The sequence below is a fragment of the Nelumbo lutea genome, chromosome 3, assembly GCF_056320005.1.
Source record: "Nelumbo lutea isolate HS-2025 chromosome 3, American lotus-T2T, whole genome shotgun sequence".
NCBI lineage: Eukaryota > Viridiplantae > Streptophyta > Magnoliopsida > Proteales > Nelumbonaceae > Nelumbo > Nelumbo lutea.
In genome coordinates, this window is record NC_142686.1 from 38,998,376 (window position 1) to 39,019,704 (window position 21,329).

The 21,329-nt window shown below is 35.9% G+C and overlaps 2 protein-coding genes and 2 long non-coding RNA genes across 7 annotated transcripts; 2 read left to right on the forward strand and 2 right to left on the reverse strand.

The window, feature by feature from the left end:
• Nucleotides 1–483: 483 nt before the first annotated feature.
• On the reverse strand, nucleotides 484–2,869 carry LOC148864356 (uncharacterized). Of its 2 annotated transcripts, none has more exons than XR_016109117.1 (2): nucleotides 2,730–2,868; nucleotides 484–710 (listed from the first exon to the last, which is right to left on the reverse strand). It is a non-coding gene; the product is annotated as an uncharacterized LOC148864356 (long non-coding RNA). The 2 variants fall into 2 exon arrangements; XR_016109118.1 differs by lacking the exon at nucleotides 484–710 and adding an exon at nucleotides 780–1,254 and having other exon boundaries at nucleotides 2,730–2,869.
• Nucleotides 2,870–5,726: 2,857 nt separating this feature from the next.
• Nucleotides 5,727–10,750, forward strand: LOC148864357 (zinc finger matrin-type protein). The gene is made up of 6 exons (XM_088980452.1): nucleotides 5,727–6,381; nucleotides 6,495–6,698; nucleotides 6,801–6,880; nucleotides 9,814–9,889; nucleotides 10,003–10,125; nucleotides 10,229–10,750. The coding sequence occupies exons 1-6, from the start codon at nucleotides 6,232–6,234 to the stop codon at nucleotides 10,361–10,363; spliced, it is 768 nt and encodes a 255-aa protein (XP_088836578.1). The 5' UTR covers nucleotides 5,727–6,231; the 3' UTR covers nucleotides 10,364–10,750.
• A 2,220-nt stretch (nucleotides 10,751–12,970) lies between these two features.
• ERCC1 (nucleotide repair protein) lies at nucleotides 12,971–20,931 on the reverse strand. Of its 3 annotated transcripts, none has more exons than XM_088980453.1 (9): nucleotides 19,965–20,931; nucleotides 19,748–19,856; nucleotides 17,872–17,975; nucleotides 17,147–17,246; nucleotides 16,863–16,939; nucleotides 16,387–16,486; nucleotides 16,140–16,211; nucleotides 15,438–15,506; nucleotides 12,971–13,534 (listed from the first exon to the last, which is right to left on the reverse strand). In XM_088980453.1, the coding sequence occupies exons 1-9, from the start codon at nucleotides 20,249–20,251 to the stop codon at nucleotides 13,211–13,213; spliced, it is 1,242 nt and encodes a 413-aa protein (XP_088836579.1). In that variant the 5' UTR covers nucleotides 20,252–20,931; the 3' UTR covers nucleotides 12,971–13,210. The 3 variants fall into 3 exon arrangements, with proteins under 3 accessions (XP_088836579.1, XP_088836581.1, XP_088836580.1); XM_088980455.1 differs by lacking the exon at nucleotides 12,971–13,534 and adding an exon at nucleotides 13,970–14,437; XM_088980454.1 differs by lacking the exon at nucleotides 12,971–13,534 and adding an exon at nucleotides 13,970–14,580.
• Nucleotides 13,019–13,987, forward strand: LOC148864359 (uncharacterized). Its single transcript, XR_016110572.1, has 2 exons — nucleotides 13,019–13,160; nucleotides 13,282–13,987. It is a non-coding gene; the product is annotated as an uncharacterized LOC148864359 (long non-coding RNA).
• Nucleotides 20,932–21,329: the final 398 nt, after the last annotated feature.

Here is a 21,329-nt window from a genome sequence, read left to right on the forward strand (position 1 = left end):
TTTAATAAGTACTATTAATGAAAAGTTAAAATGGCCCAACACGCAATGGTTTTAATTAATTAACTATTATTAATTAAAATTTAAAATGATTCCAAAGCCCAACGGTTTTAATTAATTATCCATTACTAATTATAAGATAAAATAGGCCCAAAGCCCTATGCCAATGGGGAATTGGCAAATTGGTGAATTGGCCATTTTCAAAAATAATTAATGTTTAATGAACAATTAATGACTAACAAACAATTAATAATGAGTATCGATTTGGGAAATATAATAACTAATTAGCATAAAGTATTAAATAAAGCATTAATGTTTAATATACTTAACTAAGAGCCATTTGGCAATGCTTTTTCAAAAGATCTTTCAAAAACTCAAGACCTCAAAAGACCTATGAACTTTCGCAAATAGATCTTTAAAGACCATAAACCGTTTGGTTGTAGATTTTTTCCAAACATCTCAAAAGCTAAAAAGATCGAAAGACAGTTTGGTAAACATACTTGTGAGTCCCTCTTACATGCATGCGAAATGTCATGTGTGGGCCAACATTCAAACATACAAATAGTACTTATGGATCCCACTTACATATTTACCTATGCAAAATATTAAAGTGGGCCTCACTCATACATTTTCCTATACAAGATATCAATGTAGTCCCCATCTATGCATTGACATATGTGATCATCACCTATGGGGCCCACTCACACATTCACCTATACAAAAAATCAATGTAAGCCTGATATAATTCATCACATAATAAGTAATTATTTCAATACATGAAATTAGTTTAATATGAATACTTATTTTAACAATTAGTTCAATACAAGCAATTCAATACATGTTATTACAAAAAAGAGGAAATTTATGGTTTGTTCCCCTTCAGAAATTTTATTGGTTTTTTGAATGTATTGTTCCAGACCCCCATTGAATTGTGATAGATACCCCCCACTTGTTCTTGTTCCTAACTGTACATACTCATAAAATTTTCTGAGGTGGAGAAAAACACGCAAATTGAATAAAATGGTTATTCAATTAAAACCATAAGTTTGGCAGCCAAGTACAGATGATCAATGTTGAATCTAGAACATGATCAGTAGATTGAATCAACACTGCCCAAGAGGCCCCATAATCATTTCATAGCCACCAAGAATGATGAATGTTTTGGTTTGGTTTCTTCACATTGCAGCTAATGATTGCAGAATGGAAGGGTGATGACTGATGGCAAATTGCTTTGGGTCTTACTTTACTTCATTTGTACTGCAATAAAACAAAATAAGCTAAAATTTGAATTAAACAAAAATAATTCAGATTTTTCACCCAAATCATTTGTACTACCATAGTTTTACAAAGCAATAGATTTTGTAGAAGAAGATGTTACATATATCATAGGAGAATCATAAATAGTAGTATATCATATGCACAAAAAGAAGGTTCAGGCCATAACAAAGCAAAATGGTAGATTTCAGGTCTGGAAATTTTAATTCATAGTAGCAAATTCTTGATGGAATCACATGAGAAATTTTAGATATGAAAGATAATTAATAGTAATATTTCTTAAATGCGAATAAAGCAAGACCCAAACCATGTTATAGAGCAAAACAGGATATTTTAGGTCTGAAAAAAGTAATTCGTAGTACCAAATTCATGAGGAAATTACATGAAAATTTTCAGATTTGAACACACACACACACACTTCAAGAGCATTCCTTTCCTTTCTTCTCCTTTTGTATAAACTTGCATGGTTTATCACAATCCATAGTTAAGGCTGCAAGTTTTTAAGTTTTCAAAATGCACAAAGCACCAATTATAAATTATAAGAGAAAAGCATATAAAGGATTTATCACTTTCATTTAAAAGGTTGTTTGTCTGCATAGGAAGCCTCTAGTTTATCACATCCATAGGTTCACCGATTTAAAGGGTGATGAGTATTAAGCCTAGATATATTTACAATCTCTTAGGCAGATTATTAGTTTCATTATGGACTCAATAATTAAGACATGGAATTAACTATTAGCCAAAACTAATAGGTAAGTAGGTAGATAGATAAATAGAAACAAATTTAAGCCTTTAAAGGAAACCAAAAACTCTTGGAGTTTCAAACCACCAAAATTTTAACAATTAAATCCTATATATCAAAGATGAACATAATATTTGAATCCCATGAGATAATAGGTAAAAGTGGTTATTCTTTGCTCCAACTTCATGGATTCCATTTCAAAATAGGCTATGCAAACTCTTATTATGGATACCAGTCCAGAAGTAGTTTAAATCCAAGAAAATTTTACATACTCAAGTAGAATAGAAAAACATTTAATGCAACGTTCAAAATGACATACACCGGGTCCAACATTATAATGCAAATAAATTAAAAGGTTCCAGATATCAATTTGGATTGGTCCGAGCTGCATGGTGATTCATTTGGAAAAAGTGGAAACAAGTTCTGTGAGCTAGTCTGATACGGTGGAAACAAGTTTCACCAAAATTTTAAAGAGAAGCATGGTTTTGGACGGTGGAAATAAGTTTAAAATGGAATTTCAAGATGAAGATTCATTCTGTCATTCTAAATATTGTACTACTCGACAACCCTAAAGGGTATCTAACAATAGCTATTAACTAACGTGGTAATCGGAAGATCATTTTGATAAAATTCAACTAAAAATAAGAAGCAAACTAAAAATTGTTCCACAAGCAAATTTGGATATCATATCACTATCAAATGATGGAGATCATACCTGGTTTTGAATCAGATTTCTTGACTTCGGACAGAGAAAGTGAGAGATCAGATCTGAATGGAATCAAGGTAGGAGTGGAGATTTGGATCGAAGAAGAAAGAGAAAACTGAAGGAAGAAAAAGGAAGAACGAAGAAGAAGGACTCAATACCTGGTCCAGATTCATTTAGCCAAAACACAGAGGAAACGAGGGTTTTTCGAATGCCCTTCCTCAAACGAAAAGATACATATGCTCAAAAAGACCTAAACCTTCAAATGAAGCAATCAGGTCTTCTAAGCTTTGAAAAGCTTGAAAGACTAATAACAATATTAATTCGGTTTTTATTTCGATTTGATTAAAAATTTCAATCAAATTAAACCAAAACCAAAAACCGATTTTTTTTTAGAAAATAAAAACAAAACCGAATCCATAGCTGAATTAACTGGACCGAATTAATTTATTCGATTTAGTCCAGTTCGATTTTTGATTTATCAACTGAATTTGAACACCCTTAATCTGTGTAAAATTGTGGGTTAAATTGGTTCATATTAAGGTTGAGTCTACCAAAGTTTCATTCCTTGTGTCTTGTGTGTAATTATGGTTTCTGAGTTTGGACCTAACCGATCTCTTAATTGGGTTGGGTTAGGGTGGAATGCGGATTAAAGATTGAGTTGGGGTTGGTCCAGTAGGATTGATGGTTCAGGAAATTGGATCAGGGTGAAAGTAACACCACTGTGCAAACCTTCGAAAATGCAACTGTAGTGAATTGCAGGGTCTTCAATAAGGGGTAATCTTTGACCGGTCCAAGCCAGGCTTTTGGGATTATTATTTGCTAAATAAAAAACTGGATAGGTCAAACCTCTTACCCTACCCACATCTTTCAAAATTGCCTAAAACTAATTGTATGCAGATATATTTTTCAGGCTGGGCTGTGCCGAATTGAAAGTATTGGACTCAGTCCTGGTTCATAATTTTTGGGTCGATATAGATCCGGGCCCGACTAAGAATTATCACAGCACAAATGGATCGGATCATGATTTGATCTGTAAAATCCAATCCTGTTTTGTTATATTCAGATTTTTTTTTTTGGATTTTCTGATCAGATAAGGAACCAATTAATAGTTAAATCAAATTCACATTTTATAATATATATTTATATATGTTATTTATTTATTTATTTATAAATATGTTTACATTGAATTTTTGTACATTTTTATATTATTCATTTCTAGAAAAAAAAACATATATATGATGAAAATAGTTGAAAACAATACTTGTATTTTTATATAAACTATTATATTTTATTTTCCTTTTAATAACTTATTGAATTTTTAAAAATTAAATCAGATCGGATATCTAGCATCCTTAATCGAGTCAAATTTGGTTCAATGTTTGTGAGATCCGATCAAATCAGATTTATGATTTATAGTATCAAATTGGAGTTGGATATAATTTGGTTCCAATCCAAACCGATCCATTTGCATCCCTAATGTTATGCAACCTTGTCTAACGAAATAAGAATGTACATTGGGCCAAAAGGTGTTCATATTATCCTTTCTACATATGGAACTCTTTCATTCTTATGTAAACCAACTCCAAATGCTAGGGGTGATCATGGGCCACGCTGCTCTGGGCTTTGCACTTATAATAAGGGCTATAGCTTATGCTTGACCCCAGCCCGACCCGGGTTCTAGGCCTAAAACATAAGCCCGGCCTAATTTTGGGCCAATGTCTTCCTTATATAACATATTATATATCCATAATATTTTATATTAAATGACATAACATGTGTATAAACTTATTTTATACATTATATAATATAAATTATACATGTTATGTTATAATATTTTTATATAAAATATATAATATAATATAAAATAATATGTATACATATGTATACATTATACACAAAATGTGTAAGTTTAAATATATGGAAGTCGGGCTTAAAGTATTAAGGCCAAGCCCGGCCCTAAAATTTGTGGGCCTAGGCCCAAGTCGGGCCTAAACACAAAACCTAAGCACAAGCCTAGAATTTCTGGGTCGGGCTGAAATGATCACTCCTACTCAATACTCACTTATAATGGGCTACATATTCAATTACAAATGAATATGCTAGTGTTTCATACACATGAGAATCACACCAAGTAGTGTGCTCACTTGTGATTAGAGGTGTAAAGTGGGTTGTGTCGGCCCAGCACAGCACGGTGCAGGTGTAAAGTGGGTTGTGTCGAGCTAGCACGGCACGGCTTGTGCAAAGTGCGAGCTGGCACGTATTGGCCCGTGGGTTGTTACGAGTTGTGTCGCCCTTCCCAATGAAAATTTTGGGGGTCAGTCCGGCATGGCCCAGAGCCCAGGCCCGTACCGTGGGTCATGCATCGGGCCAAAGCTATTTATTTAAAAAATGATAAAAAACTTAAAATTTTAATTTTATATATGCAATTATTTATATATACAATAATTAAATAAATTAATATAATAAAATTAAAAAAATATTTATTTTATTAATATATTATATACTATATATTATTATATAATTATAATTTATATAATATTATATAAATAATATATATAAAACCATACTGCGGGCCATACTGAACCGGGCTGCGGACTGGGCCGTGCCGGGCTCGATTTACACCACTTCCACTAGTTGCGATTGATTAAATAGCGAGTTATACAATTTTGCAAGCAGCGATACTTGATTGCTTAAACCACTTGCCTCCATAATACAATCCCAGTCCGAATCTTTTATCCGAATTGGAATCACCTGCAAACAAAACAAGTTCCAACGCACATTTTGAGGCCCACCATAAAAATGGGATCGTTGTGGGTAGGGTGTTGGAATTTATTTTGTTGACAGGCGATCCTGACTCAAAGCTGATTATCCTTTGCTAATTGAAAATAATACAAATTCAAATATATAGAGTGCAAAATTTTATATTTTGTATGTATTCACGCTGGACATATTTGCATTTGTACTCGTTCCAAACTGATCTTAAGAATTCACATCGGCGTCTTAGATGGCGCAAATGTGCATATAGGGCGCTGATGTGATATCATTTGCTAAAACCTTTTGCAGATCAAAGTATGCACTTCTTGTTGTAACCTGCAACCCGTCATTATCATTGAGAGTCTTGAGACGTGAGGTGAGAGTCTCATTCAGACTGGTTTGTGCCAATGTCTTCTTCGTGGGTGGCAACAATGGAAATCAAATTGTTTATTTTATTGAGCATTCAGTAATACTAACACGTTTCAAGATTTTCTTTGTACTATTTACAACCGCATCATGTACCACTGGATCATCTGTCCTCTGTGATCTGTTGCATAATGTTCCAAATGTGCGGTTAAGATGCAATTATAAACAGTACGGAGTAAAAGGTTGTGTCCTATACAGTCGATCTGTAAGAACGAAATGAACATTAGCCTCTCTCTCTCTCTCTCTCTCTCTCTCTCTCTCTCAACGCGTTGAAGTTGAGACTTGAGCTTGAGAGTTGAGATGTCTCCAACCTAGCTCCTCTCTTAGAACCATGATTTGCGTCGGTCTGGGTATCAGTCTTACCTCACCCTCTACTGCCTTGGCCTTGCTTTCGAGCAAGCCCCCGCTTCTTCGACTTCGTCGCTTCCCATATCCGTTATCGAATGTTAGGCCTCCAGATTTTAAGAAAAGGACGAACCAGGTAAGGTTAAGACCTCTTCTCTCTCCCTCTCCCTCTCTCTCTCTCTCTCTCTTTCTCTTTCTGTTTCTCTGTTTTAAATTCTCAAAACCCTAGTTTTGTTGTTGTCGATGCAGGGGAGGTTCAGAAGTTTGAAATGCAGAGCGGAGTTTTCTCAGGACGCACCTTTCGCCATTGCTATCGGAGCTTGCATCCTCAACTCACTGGCTTTCCCAATCGCTAATGGTCCGGACGACGATAGCAGCTCTGCTATCGATTCCACTGATGCGAGGTTTGCAGTCATGGGGATCATAAGCTTCATTCCTTATTTCAATTGGCTGGTCTGTGATTCAGTTCCTTTTCCTTTCGAAGTTTTTAACCCTAAAATGCATTCTTCAATTTGCATCTCTTTGATTCTCTTTTGAAACTCTTCCCTTCGGCAGAGTTGGGTTTTCGCGTGGACGGATACTGGCAGTCGGCGCTACGTCGTGTATTCCCTCGTTTATCTGGCCCCCTACCTGAGGTTCGAGTTTTTCTTCTTTTACAGTTCACATGTTTCAAGTTGTTCATTGCTTCTCTTAACACTAATTTTTCTTAGTGTTACTCTCACAATAAATCCTGCCGTGATAGTGAGCTGTTTATCCCATCTTTAGTGCATTAACTTCAAGTCTGATCGTTTGTGGCTGTATAGAATTGGATAGTTCCACATTGCATGCATTTCTTTCTCATAGAAGTTGCCTGTTTAATTCCTTGACTCCTACCCGTGTAATCACTCTAGAAGACTTCATTGTTGAATCTATATTAGGGCATTTTGCCGTTTCAAGGTTAAGCCTAAAAATGCTGTGAGAGGTAGATCCATCGATCCGTCCTTAGGGCCGATGGAGGATGCTGGAGAAAGCTTGCCTCATCAGTCATCAACCGAAGTGAATGACCTACTAAAATCTGTTAGCCCTTCTGGTGATTTATTGGGGACAACTTTATGCATTCAACACTAAGTGGTTCCATCCTTTATAAATTTCTATCAAAGAAAATCATGGTTGACAGAGACGTATTCAAGTTTGTCTGTTTGTGGAAAGCCACTTTTATTTTTATCAAACCAAGAGGTCGAAATTATCCAGATGTCATGGTGGTGGATGTCACGGCAACTAATGAGCCAAAACCAGACTGCTCTTGCAAATAGACATGAAGACACTAAATGCTGTGTTGATTCAGTTTGTTCTTCACATTCCAGATGGTTAGGGATTTCCTTCTACTGACATTGCTTGGACTCCAATTGCTCACAAGAAGCTTAGCATTTTCATTAGAGCTTTGATCTTCCCCAGCCCTTTTCAGAGTCTCTCAAGCAAACTGAAATGCTCTTCCAAACTAACATGCTGTCCTGCCAACTGCCAAGTCTGTTTTCTAGTTTAACAGAGGTCATATTAATATAAGGGATAATTACTTATATACCCTGATGTTTAATGAAACTACGTATATATACCCTGTAGTTTCAAAATTACTTATATACTTTGGTCCTTAGTTTTATCTTTTAGACACTTAGACTTAATGTTTGAAAGGTCAATAAGGTATATATAAGTAGGTTTTGAATCTACAGGGTATGTATAAGTATTAAGTAGTTTACTCAAACCTCAGGGTATATAAGTAATTATCCCTTAATATAACTATAGTTTTTTACATTACGGATACAATGCATATACACCTATATACACAGTCACACACGCAGCATGCAATAGGTAATCTATCATTCTGGTACTCATGGATAAAAATGACCTTTAGGAAACTGTTAAAGTTTAAGAAAATAGGGGCAGGTTTTTCCTGAAAAAATAAAAATAAAAAAATAATCTCCTCTGAATTCATTTGTTACTACTTCCCTTCTAACTTCTTTTAAAAGCTCCTCTTTATTCCTAGACTTCCGATTTTACCCGATCTCTTGCTGACAACAGAATTGGTTATTTTTCTTAAACTTAGAGTTTCTCTCTCCACTTAAGTTTCATATTCCTGATTTTATCAAGGGCCCAAGATTTACTTGGTCCGTTGCTGTCAATGGGATTGTTCTTTTTATTGAACTCAGGGTTTCTCTCTCTGCTTAAATTTCATAGTCTCCCATTTGTTGATGGCCCAAGAGGTGGACCTAGGAAAAATTTGCTTATGCCGATTCATCTATCAAAAAGAAAATTGCTAATGCTGATTCTTGTGGTTTTCTCTCCCTTTTCATTTGGAAACTCAAGAGATTACCCTTGACAAGCATAACAAAGAATTCCTTTCAACTCTCATTAGATGAATATTCAATTGATTTTGATCCAAACTGTCTCTCAAGTAACCAAACAACTTCGAAGTCTTTTTTCAATGCAAATAATATTGAAACTCATCCGATGAGGATTAATGGTATTGCTGTCAATAGATAGACCCAGACCCAACTAACTGTGCAGAACCATTTCTGAACCAGACTCTATAGGGTCTGCAATCGAGATTATCAGGTCTGACCTCATAAGACCTAATTATAATTGACAGCTATACTTTTAAGCTGTAATTTGACAAAAGACCTACTTTTTTTTTGGTAAACACGAATTAATTCATTGAAAGCACAGGCCCATGGCCTATTGAGTTCGGATACAAACACCAATTACTACAAACAGAGCATGCTCATTTTGGCAAGGAAAACCATGAACCAGGGGTACATCTCTCACTGGCAAGGAAGTGTGCATAGGAGTTAAGCCTGCGGAATGTGAGAAAATAACACTTAATCAAAAAGCTTGGATACACTTTTGATATCTTGATAAAGGAACCAGATTTCTTCCGCAGGAAGAGATTTTCCTTTCAGAATGTTCACCAGTTCGACACAATCCGACTCAATTGCAATGCTTTTGAGCCCCAAAGACGAAGCTGTCTTCATGCTTTTAAGCACGGCTTAAGCTTCTGAAAAGAGAAGGGACAACTTGCGTGGGTAGCCCGTGGAACCTGACCCAGATCAATTTGGATTGGACTTGGCTCCATCCTTGGTTGACAGGTGACAGAGATCATCTCCATAGCTAGCCTGGAAACATGATCAACCATATCAGTTGGATGAGAGTTCACTTCGTTGAAAATAAGATCATAGCAAAGAACAGATAACGCATCTGGGTACAATCTTCTGAACTCGGAAGTCTTGCCACTAAAATTCTTTTAAAAGGATATTCATACATCATGGATGACAATATACAACTATGTGACACGTGAGTAATACATATAGGAGCGATCATGGGAGTAATACATATAAAATTTTATTTATATAATATAAAAATTTATAAAGTATTTTGTATTATTGTATGTGCCATATAATACATGCTCATATAATATACAACTATATAAAGTATTTTGTATTATATTTGTAATACAATATAATACATGCATAGGCATCGGTATATACTTCTGTTGAGACATCTATTTATGCTCATATCTTCGTTTGTGATTTAATAGGACAAATTTGTCGTTGTCACCCGAGGAGAGCTGGCTGCCTATTGCTAGCATTATCTTCTGCATCATTCATGTTCAGGTAAGCTGTTTTATTCCCGGTCAAGAGTCCCCGAGCTCTACCAACAACAAAAAGAGGTATATGTGTTTGTACGTAAACATACACGTGAATTTTCTGGAACTTATCCATGGCAGCTGGAAGCAAGCATCAGAAATGGGGACATAAAGGGCTTCCAATTATTCACTGAATCTCGAAAGTATCTTTCTCCAAGAACCAAAAGCACTCAACACGAGGATCACGAAGAAATTCTTAGCAAGGTAGTTTATCCTCATTGGAGATATTTGGTTTCTTCCATGTTTGATAAACGGTGATTAGCTTTCCTTCAGTTTTTTATTTGGGATTCTTGAAATCATTGTCTAGGAGAAGAAAGAGCACAGGAAGCCACCATCTACACAAGAAAAAGCAAGAATCGAGATACAAGACTGGGGGATTGAGAGCCCATTGGATGATCGCCAGCACTTGAGCGAAGATGAAAGAAGGAAACATAAAGACTAGGGTTATTTAGCCTTAAAGAAGATAAAAGCTAATATTTATTAAATGGTCTTCATCGCAAAAACGGCATGGGAGTAGGGGGAGTTGTCTGTTTCATTGTGAGCTCTTAAAATATAAGGAGTTGTCGAGCACTGGTATTGGAAAGATTTCATTTTTGGCGTTCTTAGCAGCTTCTCATTTTTGTATGGTTCAAAGTATCGATTACGTATCTGGGCGTTTGACCCACACTTTTTTTCTTCAGTTTCTAGCAAGGCGTATCCCGTGAAAATAGCTAATATTTATCACATCGGGGTGGGGTCGATATATGCCTTATATATTTCAGTAAGTGATGAAATTTTGAACCTTAGTCTATATGTTTGGTTAATGTAACAAATGCAAATTTTTGTTTAATTTTGTTTGTATTTACACTCAAATCATTTGCACTGTCATGGTGTTGTAATCAAACGAAGTTCAGACGCTCAGTTTGGAAGGAAGGAGTATATATACAAATATGTATGGTATGAATATATATATAAATTAATATAAAATACAAGGTTTTATACTACATATTTATATTTGTACTTCCAAATGGAACCTTATGGGCTTATCAGAGATGAAAAACTTTGAAAGATTTGCCATAATTTAAAAAAAGAAAAAAGAAAAATAGGTAATTACGCTTATTCTACTACTTAAAAGAGATGCAAGAGCATTTTATAGTTCTTCCTCGTCCTGGAAGCATATTCATTAGGGTATTCAGTGATGGTAGGTAGACGTGTTCCTAGGCCAATTTGGGTTTGGATTTTGTCAAAATTCTAATGTGCTCGGCTCAAATACTAAGCCTGAAACAATATAAAATTAGGCCCAAAGCCTGGCCCGTAAACAGGTCTAATTGCAGGTGCATGAACTTCAAACAGTAATCTGTTGATTTCTTGATTAGATACACACCTCATAAGCTCCTCTTTGTGGTTAATACAGGTAGAGATTTTATTTGGTTCAAGTGCTCTGCTGGTCGAAATTGTAACGAGTCTGTCTGAGCTTCAATGGTACCCTAAAAGCTATTAGGGTTTACAACTTCAATCGTCAAATGTAGATGTAACAGTTCATTTGAAACAAGGTTCAAAGTATCGATATGTATCAGCCCGTATCAGTCAATACATATCATTCTGGGACCCCTCTGATACACCCCTACAGTAAGTGTATTGAAAGTCTAACTGGTTAAGGGGGTGGAGGAGCCCTAAACTGGCCCCCCTGAACCAGTTGTGAAAGAAAAAAAGGCATGAAAAGCTGCAGGCCCATACCGGCGTATCGGGCGTATCGATATTTTGAACCTTGATTTGAAAAACTTGTATTTTGTAAAATGTAAAACAAATTCAAAATTTCTTTTATGAGTAAACAAATTCAGAACATTCACACCAAACTTTATTTATTTATTTATTTTGTGAAGGAGGGAAAACCTAAAAAGACAAGAAACTAAAGCTATGTTCGGTTTGAAGGAAAAGGTAGGGAAACCTATGCAAATCTTGTATAGGTTTCCGCTTTCCCTACCTTTTCCTTCAAACCAAACATAGCCTAATGCATCATACCATTCTTTGAAAGTGGAAAGTGAAAATCCTTGAATGGAGTATAAGGAAAGTTGATCATTTGTGTTTGTTTCCTCCTATTATTATTATTATTATTTTTTGATAAATTGTTTCCTCCTATTATTTTGCAATTTAGATTATAACAAAAGTAATAACCAAACGTAAATGCTCTTTAAATTTCTTTGTTTAGACTGCAATTTTTCCTTTTTCTTTATTTACTTGGTGCCGGAATGTACTATTTTTTTTATTTTTATCATTTTCTCATATTTTCTGCATTTTCCTTGTGTTTTTCAATAATATGAGTGCTGTTTTCATATATTAAGGGATTAAAAGATCAGGTTTTTCTGCATTTTGATCAATAACATGAGTGTTGTTTTCATGTATTTCTGTTTTATGATTTTATCTTAATTTTTGTATGTTTTCTGCGATATTTGCTTTTTATTTTTATTTTTTTTGTTTTTTTAGCAGTTTTTCATGGTTTTCAAAACCAGACCAAACTGGATGGTTGGACCAGAAAAACTGGGAACCGGTCACCTAACCAGTTTCATTTTCCCCCAAAACCAGATTTCCCCCCAAAACTGTTGATTTTGGTCAGCGAACCGCTGAACTGGGCAATTAACTGTTCAAACCATTCAAATAGTTTTAACCGTTTTTTATTTGTCAGAACAGGCCAAACATTTGATTCAAACGGTTGGACCATTTCGACCCGATAACCGGACCCCTGACCAGTTGGGTTTTAAAAACCATGATTTTTTCAACAGTTTTGTTTGGTTAATTTTGGATAAAACAGGTTAACCTGACCTGATTATGCCACGTGACAAGCGACAAAGCTCTTTACAATGTAATATTTTTTTAAACGAGTTGACCCGATTCAATTCTGCCACTTGGCAAATGGCAATTTCTCATTTTAAGTATACCGATCAGGTTGTGGCATTTGAATTAGCGCAACATATATATATATAGAGAGAGAGAGAGAGAATTAAAACAATGTCACGTACTAGATAAGTGGGTCATGATGGGCGGGTTTCAACCCACTAGCAAGCAATCAGAATGGGTGGCAAATGGACATGGTCATTAATCGGTGGCAAATGAACATCTCCCGTAATTACATATTGACATATTGTTCAGGTTGCTGACGTTGATATGGCGGTAACCGGAATGACGCCATTTTTTCGTTTTTGGAAGCAACATCGCTACAAATTTTCGAAAACGTTTTTAATGCAATATTGCAAAATTGCATGGTATCAGCTCTAACCGTACCTGTACTCAAGATCGTGTCTGGAACTATTTCTCAGGTTCTTTCATTGGATGTTTTTTCAGCTTTTGCTTCTAATGATGCATTTGTCTCTTCACCGTTTTCAGTCTGCGATTTATCTTTCCTTCCACGTACTTTATACGAGTACTTGGCAAAAGCAGCAGTAAGGGCCGTTTTAACTGTCAGACTGGGTTCCCTTTTCTTGCGTTTCGTCACACCCACTGCCTCCTTATCTTGCATCTCATTCTCCACTGGACAAGGTGCAGCATCCTCCTGTGCAAGAGCTTCTGGGACATCTACAGGTTGGCTGGACAGTACACGCTTGAAAGGTTCATGAAACGCTTCATACAAACGTCTTACCTGACAAATTGTACCAATAGTAGGAAAATAAGGTCTGAACCAGATCATTGTCCATCTATGGAAGATACCAGAATGGCAAGGAGATTAAAGATCAAATATAAGACCTCAACGGTGCCTATGCAACAAGAAAATCAACAAACCCCAGGCATAAAAAACACACGAGGTTCGGATCTTTGATAGAATTGGAAATCCTCTACATGACCACGATTTGCCAACCAGTCAGCTGCCGTGTTGACCTCCCAATAATCATGATTATATGAAATGGTGAGACTGTTTAGCTCAGCAATCTCATAACATTCCCTTATAAAGTGGTTTGTCTCTACTAGCCGTTTTTTATTCAATATGCCATGTGCTTCTATATCTAAATGTTTTCTTTCCTTTTTTTTTTCTCTGTGTTAACTTGGTCTTCTTTTAAAAGTTTCCTAACAAGTTTAAGAGAATAATTCACCATAATGAACTTGATGCACTAACATTAACATTACATTGCACAGAAGCCCAACGTGTTTAAAAGAAAAAGATAATACATAAAGCATAACATGTATTATCTCCTTGGTCGTCTGTGTCTTGTTTGTTGTCACTTAAGCCATCCTCCAAGATGCATTGCCTGCATTGTCACTCAGGCAATTACAAAACCTATCCCTCAGTTTCATTGGTTTGAGATCCTATTTATACAGGTGATTGCTGACGTGACAGACCAAAACAATTCCATGCTTGCATCCACATCGCCTTTTCTATATAGCAAATTTCAGGCAATAACACCACCTAAGAATGGCATAGGCCACTCAGTCTCATTGTTTCGAAATCCTATTTATACAGGCGATTGCTGACGTGACAGACAAAACAATTCCATGTTTACATCCACCTCACCTTTTCTATATAGCAACTTTCAGGCAATAACACCACCTAAAGAATGGCAAGGCAATGCCTCAGTTTCATTGGCGTGAAATCCTATTTATACAGGTAACTGCTGACGTGACAAGCCAAAGCAATTCCATGTTTACATCCACGTCACTTTTTTCTACATGGTAAATTTCAGACAAACATGCCTTCCCAACATGGCAAAGAAAAGGAAATTTTCAATTAGAATTCAGCAAAACCCAAGGGCATCATTGACATTGAGAAAGGTGTCATGACAAGGCTATCAATGATAATAAGAATAGTTAAGTAGCACAAAACTCTCTCCCAATAGACTCAAAGTCCATGATAACAGAGCAACAAAGTTTTTCATAAGAACATCTTTACCATATAATGCCTATTCTTGCCTTGCTTCACATCCAGACCACACAGAGAAAAATCTAATCCATTTATTTTCCTCTCTCCCCATCCTCTGTCTCTCACTATATTTTCCTCTCTTTACAGTCTGTTCATCCATCTTTCTTCCTCTCTCTTATCTTGCACATCCACATGCCATTCATTTAGTGTATTAAAAGAATTAAGGAATTATAGTTTTAAAAGCATAGACAGGACAGCCATGATTGATAATACCTAGACATAACTGTTAGCACTCACCATCAATATCTCCCAACCTTGAAAATAAATACATGGTTTTCTCATAATTGTAGCAAGATAGCGACAATATGACGAGTTACAATAATCATATAATTTAATGATTTCTCTAGCTGGCAGAGCATACTCTTTTAAGACATGTATGAAGTAAAAGATGGAATGACGACACAAGAAGAAGATATTTCTTTTTAGATCATATGAAAGTGCAAGAAATCAGATAGCCAGAACTTTCATTTTTCTTGCATTCCTAGGCCCTTGCCCTAGGAATGAATATTTCACAGAATCCAGAGTTCCGCTTATAGAATTTATTACTAACATACAACAAAAAGAGTATTCCACACTCAAATGAAAGTCGAATGTTAATTAGCTTGAAGGAATGATTACGTTGCAACATTACCTTGCGCTCACCTATGCCAGGACATCGAGCTAGTTCTTCCATGGATGCATCCATAATTCGAGAAAGAGACTGCAGAGCACATCCATGTGAACTTAAAAAACTGAGGACAAAAATGAAACTCTTATGACCATTATTTAGGACCCTTCTTACCCCTTTGCCAAAAAGATCAAATCATCAAAATAGTAAATTGGGAGAGAGTAAAAACAAAACCATGTTATCACAAAAGATTGAAACGAACAAAGGGATTTGACCTAAATATGATGGAAATAAGATAACAAGTTTCTTTAAATAGGATAAGTCTCTTTGCCAAAAAAAGAAGTCATATTCTAGTAAAAACTTAAAAAAATCCAATAAAAAATACAAAGACAAAGAAATGACAAAGTATAACACTAGGTTTCATTCAAATTAATTGGAATTATATAACTGGATGGATCATAAGATTTGTGATTCGTGAATGGAATTGTAAGGTTTAAGCAGTAGTCATGAAATTTATCCATAAAAGGATCAATCATAATATTTGAAATGGAGCCTTTAGGATTCCCTATTTGAATCATAAACCATATCATAAATCATGAGATTTTAACTACATCTGCAATCATCATCCAAAGTGGAAAAAAGCATCTCAGATTCATGGTAATAAATGGTAGCAAATAAAGATAGGGGCACCAACTATGAATATCTTACTGAAGACATTAAACTTACTCCAAAAGCTGACCCAAGGGTGACTACATCAGTTTTGTTAATATGCCGAACTGTTGTAAGAGCATGAGTCAGCTATTAAAAAAAGAAAACAAAAACTTCAGTTGAAGCAAGCTGGAAAGAATACTTTGTGCTAAATATTTTATATCTGAAGGGAAAGCACAATATTCTATGCCCTGAAAATTGGCATTAAGAAGTGTCAGCTGAAAATATCTAACCACTACAACAAAGATTGTACAATGATATATACCCTTGACATGTAGTCTGTATCCATCTGCCCTTGAATGATATCTGCTGGCTTGTTTTCGTAAACTTTTATTGTCTCCAAATATCGGCCACATTCCTCCAAGCTAGAGAATAAATGAAAGATTGTCAAGCGAAACAATTTGAAGATGTTTTATCAGGATAATGGACATCATATCTTTTTTTTTTTTCTTTTGAAGGGCTACACAGCAGGGGTAGCCCATCCCTCAACCTATAACCCCCCCAACCCAGGTGCAGGCGGAATTCGATCCCAAGTCTCCACTACGACCACAGGAGACCTTACTAACCTGCTGGTTGGTACCTTGCTTATTGGACATCATATCTTAACATATTCTTCACAAGATTGTAATGAACAAAATTTTATCAAATATCCAGGTAGTAATGAACAGAAAATACTGTCATTTGGTACTAATGCCTTGAAAAAAAATATCACAACAAGAAAGAAAAATAATGGTGCAGCACCTCCATCCACAAAGAAGGGTACAATCATGAAGTAAAGCTGTCCTTGTCACTTCAAGTAAAGGCTTAACTACATCCTCCTGCAATACACGAAAAATTTCAAACTATTCATGTCCTTAACTAAAAATAACATGAAAAAATAGAAATCAGGAAAAAGAACAATTATTGAATAAGAATTTCTTTCTAGTAAGCATTCTATATAAAATCTCAACCAGTATCACAAAAAAAAGAAAGGAAAATAGACAGAGAAGTACTGCTCAAGTAAATAAAAGAGCAGGATGGCTTACAATATCAACATGGCACAAAACAACACAGAGCTTGAAGTTCTTATTTAATTCCCTTATTCGATAATATAGGTAGTCTGGATGAAGCAGATGATATCGAAGACTGCATCAACAATCAATTTAATCCAAGCAAATATATAAAAGTTAGTATTAGCAGACAATTCAAACAAAATAATCATGGGTCCCTCCAGTTTAGAATAAATTGTCAATTCAAAGTTCAACGGAAGCTATGTATGCCAGCCAATATTGGGAAATCAAGATGGTTAAGAAACAAAAATAATCAAGTTGGTTAAAGAATGAGATTCATGCAAGCATAATCAAATTTTGTACCATATTTCCTTTGTGAAATCTAGTCAAATTCACTGAGATTTCAAGTTTCACCTTTCACTGTTGAAATATTATTTCCAAGTAATTTGGCAAAAGGAGGAAAGGGTGAAAATAAAAGCAACAACTTCTCATCAACAATAGCAAGTATAGAGTAATTTTTTATTTTTATTTATTTATTGGGGGGGGGGGGGGGGGATGCCTACATGAGTAGTTCTCTTAATGTGGCTATTTGGCTAAGCCAAACAACATGTGTTGGTCTCTCTGCCAGCTTAAGTTATGGAAGGAAATTTATTCTATAGTTCTTGGTAAAAGGAACTAGCATACAAATGTACAGCATCCAAAGATTCACTTTTACATCCAAACAGGAAGTAAAAGTCAATAAATGGCATGGGAATCCAAACCTTAAATATAGAGCACATGAATTCTGCCCCAGCAAGTAGTCACAAACAACATCTGCAAACATCCATCTAACATTCCGAATATGTTTGAGCAAAGGATTTCCTTTCTGGAGAAGTCAGGCAAGTCGCAGGAAGGTCAGATTGTTGAGATGGCAATGAAAGAAAACTAAAGCTAATATCATGAACAAATTTGGTGGTTGCAAGGGGCTCCCAAGAAATAAGAAGTTAGAATATATCAAATTCCAAAAATACTAAAACCTAAAAAGAAATTCAAGTATATTGAAATCTTTGAAGTGCAACTTGAGAACTTAGGCATATTTGACATGGTCTTGAGGACCATTACCTTGTGATATCCCCAACCATTTGGGATCTTGGGAGGGATAGACTGGATATGGACCTAGTCTTTGGCATTTCTTTTGCACAAAGCAGCCACTCTCATTATTACCAATAATAAAAAGGCGGCCAACCTCAGGCTCAAACCAACATTCCCATGCTTGTCATCCCTAATTTTACCATTTCATCAACTAATAGCCCCTGTTTTCCATTTGTTTTGTTATTGTTCAGTTGCTACTTGCTAGGGCTGTGTATTACTCTCCAGAAAAGCCAATTTGCGTCTATTTTGGAGTTTTTGTTATATTTTGTTGAGGTTTTAGATGACAAAGCTGAAAGTGATAGTTTTTTTATTATATTTGGTGTGCTAGAAACGAGATTGTCTTTAATCATAATAAAAAAATCTTGTTATTGGATTTTGAGAAGTATTGATCGAATCATACTTCATACATAATGGTGTTGGGTTGGAAACTTCTCAGCCTTCTGTTAGTATGTCTGGTGATCAGCTTGGTAAGGCTCCTAATCTTAGAGATTCTGAGTATAGTAAGTATTTCTTAATCTTCTGTGATGGGGGTTAGTAAAGAATCTAAAAAAGGTTCTTGTGGTTTTTATGTTCTCCTAATAATAGTTTTATTGTTGCTGTAGGTGGATCCTTAAACCTATTGGATGACAGTATTTAGGCTGAACAATGGGTGATATTTAAAGCTTATCTTTCGCTTGTGATCAAAAGTATAGAAATATCTTCTTATGTTCTGATTTTCTGAATGCTATTTTGGCTTGTAAAGGATTGGAAATGAGAGTCCCGTGGTCCATTTAGGTGTGTTTTTTATCTTCTTTTGAAAAGTTTATCTTTTAACATGTCCCTAGAACTTCTAAGAGGACTGCTTATTATTTGGCTCAATGGGCCAAAAATATTTCTTCTCGAACTGTTTGGTGGAATAGGCCACCAAGATGGTTGGAACACCTTGTATCTTTCCATTTTAATTTGGTTTGATATATAGTTTTTCTTTGTCTATAAAAAAAGAATAATAGGCCCTACTTGAAATGGCCTAAAGGAAGTAAAGAAATGATTAAGCAAACAAAGACACTGTAAGTAACTTCTACAGCCAAAAACTGGGTACCAAATTTTTTTTCCAGTACTAAACAGAACGGAATGGTAAAACAGGATTCATTTACCCGACCCCATATAGTTGGGATAAGGCTTTGATGATGATAGTGATTATAAACTATACGGATACCATTCAGTCTGATAAGTATACTTTCAACATTTATCAAGCAATGCACCTTACCTTATCCGGGCAACCATCCTTGGTAGATACTGATACATATTTTGACATGCAAGGACAATGCAAGTATGAAATTGGTAATTCACTAAAACAGTAGGAGAAAAAAGGTGCAAACGAATGGAGACAATTCAAGAATGTACCACATACCGCTAATAGTGCGGAACAATCACAAAGCAAATTAATTTCATTAATATACGAAATAAATACTTTGAATACTAGATTAATGTCTTTACCAACAGACAAACCGAAAGAGATGGACTAACCTGTCTATGGCTTACAAGGATTGCATTACGATTCTGAACGGAAAGAGACGGCGCCGAAGAAGAAACAGAAGCAGAAGCAGAAGATGAAGAACAAGAAGCCTCTGACGGCCTTTAATAGTAGAAATATCAGTTCCATACAAGCCTAAAAACCTAATTTTTTAAAATTTCTATTGTAAAGGAATGCAGGCAGATAGAGAGGAGAGAATCAAATACAAACCTCGAAGCCGAGTTAACCTGCGATGGCACGGACTGCGATGAAGAAGTGGGAGGAGGAGGAGGAGGAGTGGAGTAGAATTCGGAGTTTTTAATGAAGGAGAAGGCTTCAGCAAAGGAGGAAGAGGGACGGAAGAGAGAAGGTGGGGGTTTTGCTTGAGACGTCTCAAAGACTTCTTGATATGAGGGGATCTTTATAACTACAGACTTCTTCCTCTCGTTCTCTCTCTCCTCCTCCACCTCCCTCTCCCCTGCTGATTGCTTCTGCCGCTCCTCGTCATCCACCTCCATTTTCCTTTCTTTCTCTCTCTCGCGTCTGACTGAGCGAGCCCGGATTAGTTTAACTTGAGCCAGTGTTTCGAAACGAATTCACATCTGCGCCCCCACAAACGCCCGAAAGGCCCAAAGCACAGTTGAATCTCTCTCAATGATAGGCACGGGTGATGTTGTCAATGCACGCTGAGATTTGCATATGAGGCGATGTGAAATCTGTAGTAACAGTTTTATGAAATAACAGTTTTACATGAAAAGAAAAGCACCATGAATTTGTAAGGTTGAAAATTTTGTATGAAATTGTGGATAGTTGTTGTATTCTAAATCGAGTCCGGATCTCCTATCGTCAAGAACTCCGCTCATGTTTATCCACAAAACATCATTCATACATGGAGAATATCTCATCCTCGTATGAGATATGTCCTCAATACAAGGAGTAGTGTATTATGGATAGACGGGGGCAGGAAATTCGAAGTCTTCTAAACCTAATGGTACCCATTTATCAAAATGGGGTTTGGATTTTGAGGTATACTTGAACCAAGAATAGATGAGGGGGAGTGTAGATCTACTCCTCGCAACTACCTCACAGCATGTTTCAGCTGTACATCGGGAACATCTCCCATTTTTGTATGTTATCATTAGGGATTTTTGGACTATAATCCCCCTCAGAAATCTAATTTGCAGCCCCGTCCTAATCTACTAGTAATCCACCTCTCACCCCCTTATAAATCACATCATGCCTGTGAATTTAGCATGAATCCATGGGCAAGATTCAGTCCACCACGTCTACTAGTAGCTCCACCTAGGGGTGGACTGAATGGTAAAATCCCCTTATTATTAATGGGAAATATCTCCAATACACAGTGGGATATAGCTATAAGATTGGTGTGATCCTATATGAGGAGCAGATCCCAATTTGAAGAGGGGTTGATTCGATGTACATCTCTTCCATAAAATATACATAGGAAAGACTTGAAGCCACCAATGGTTTTTTTTTACTAATAATTGTCTTATGACTTATGTTACTTGAACTCAACTTTATTTATTTTTTGATTTACATTATTTTGTGTGTTTTTCTTTTTTGTTAGGGAAGAAT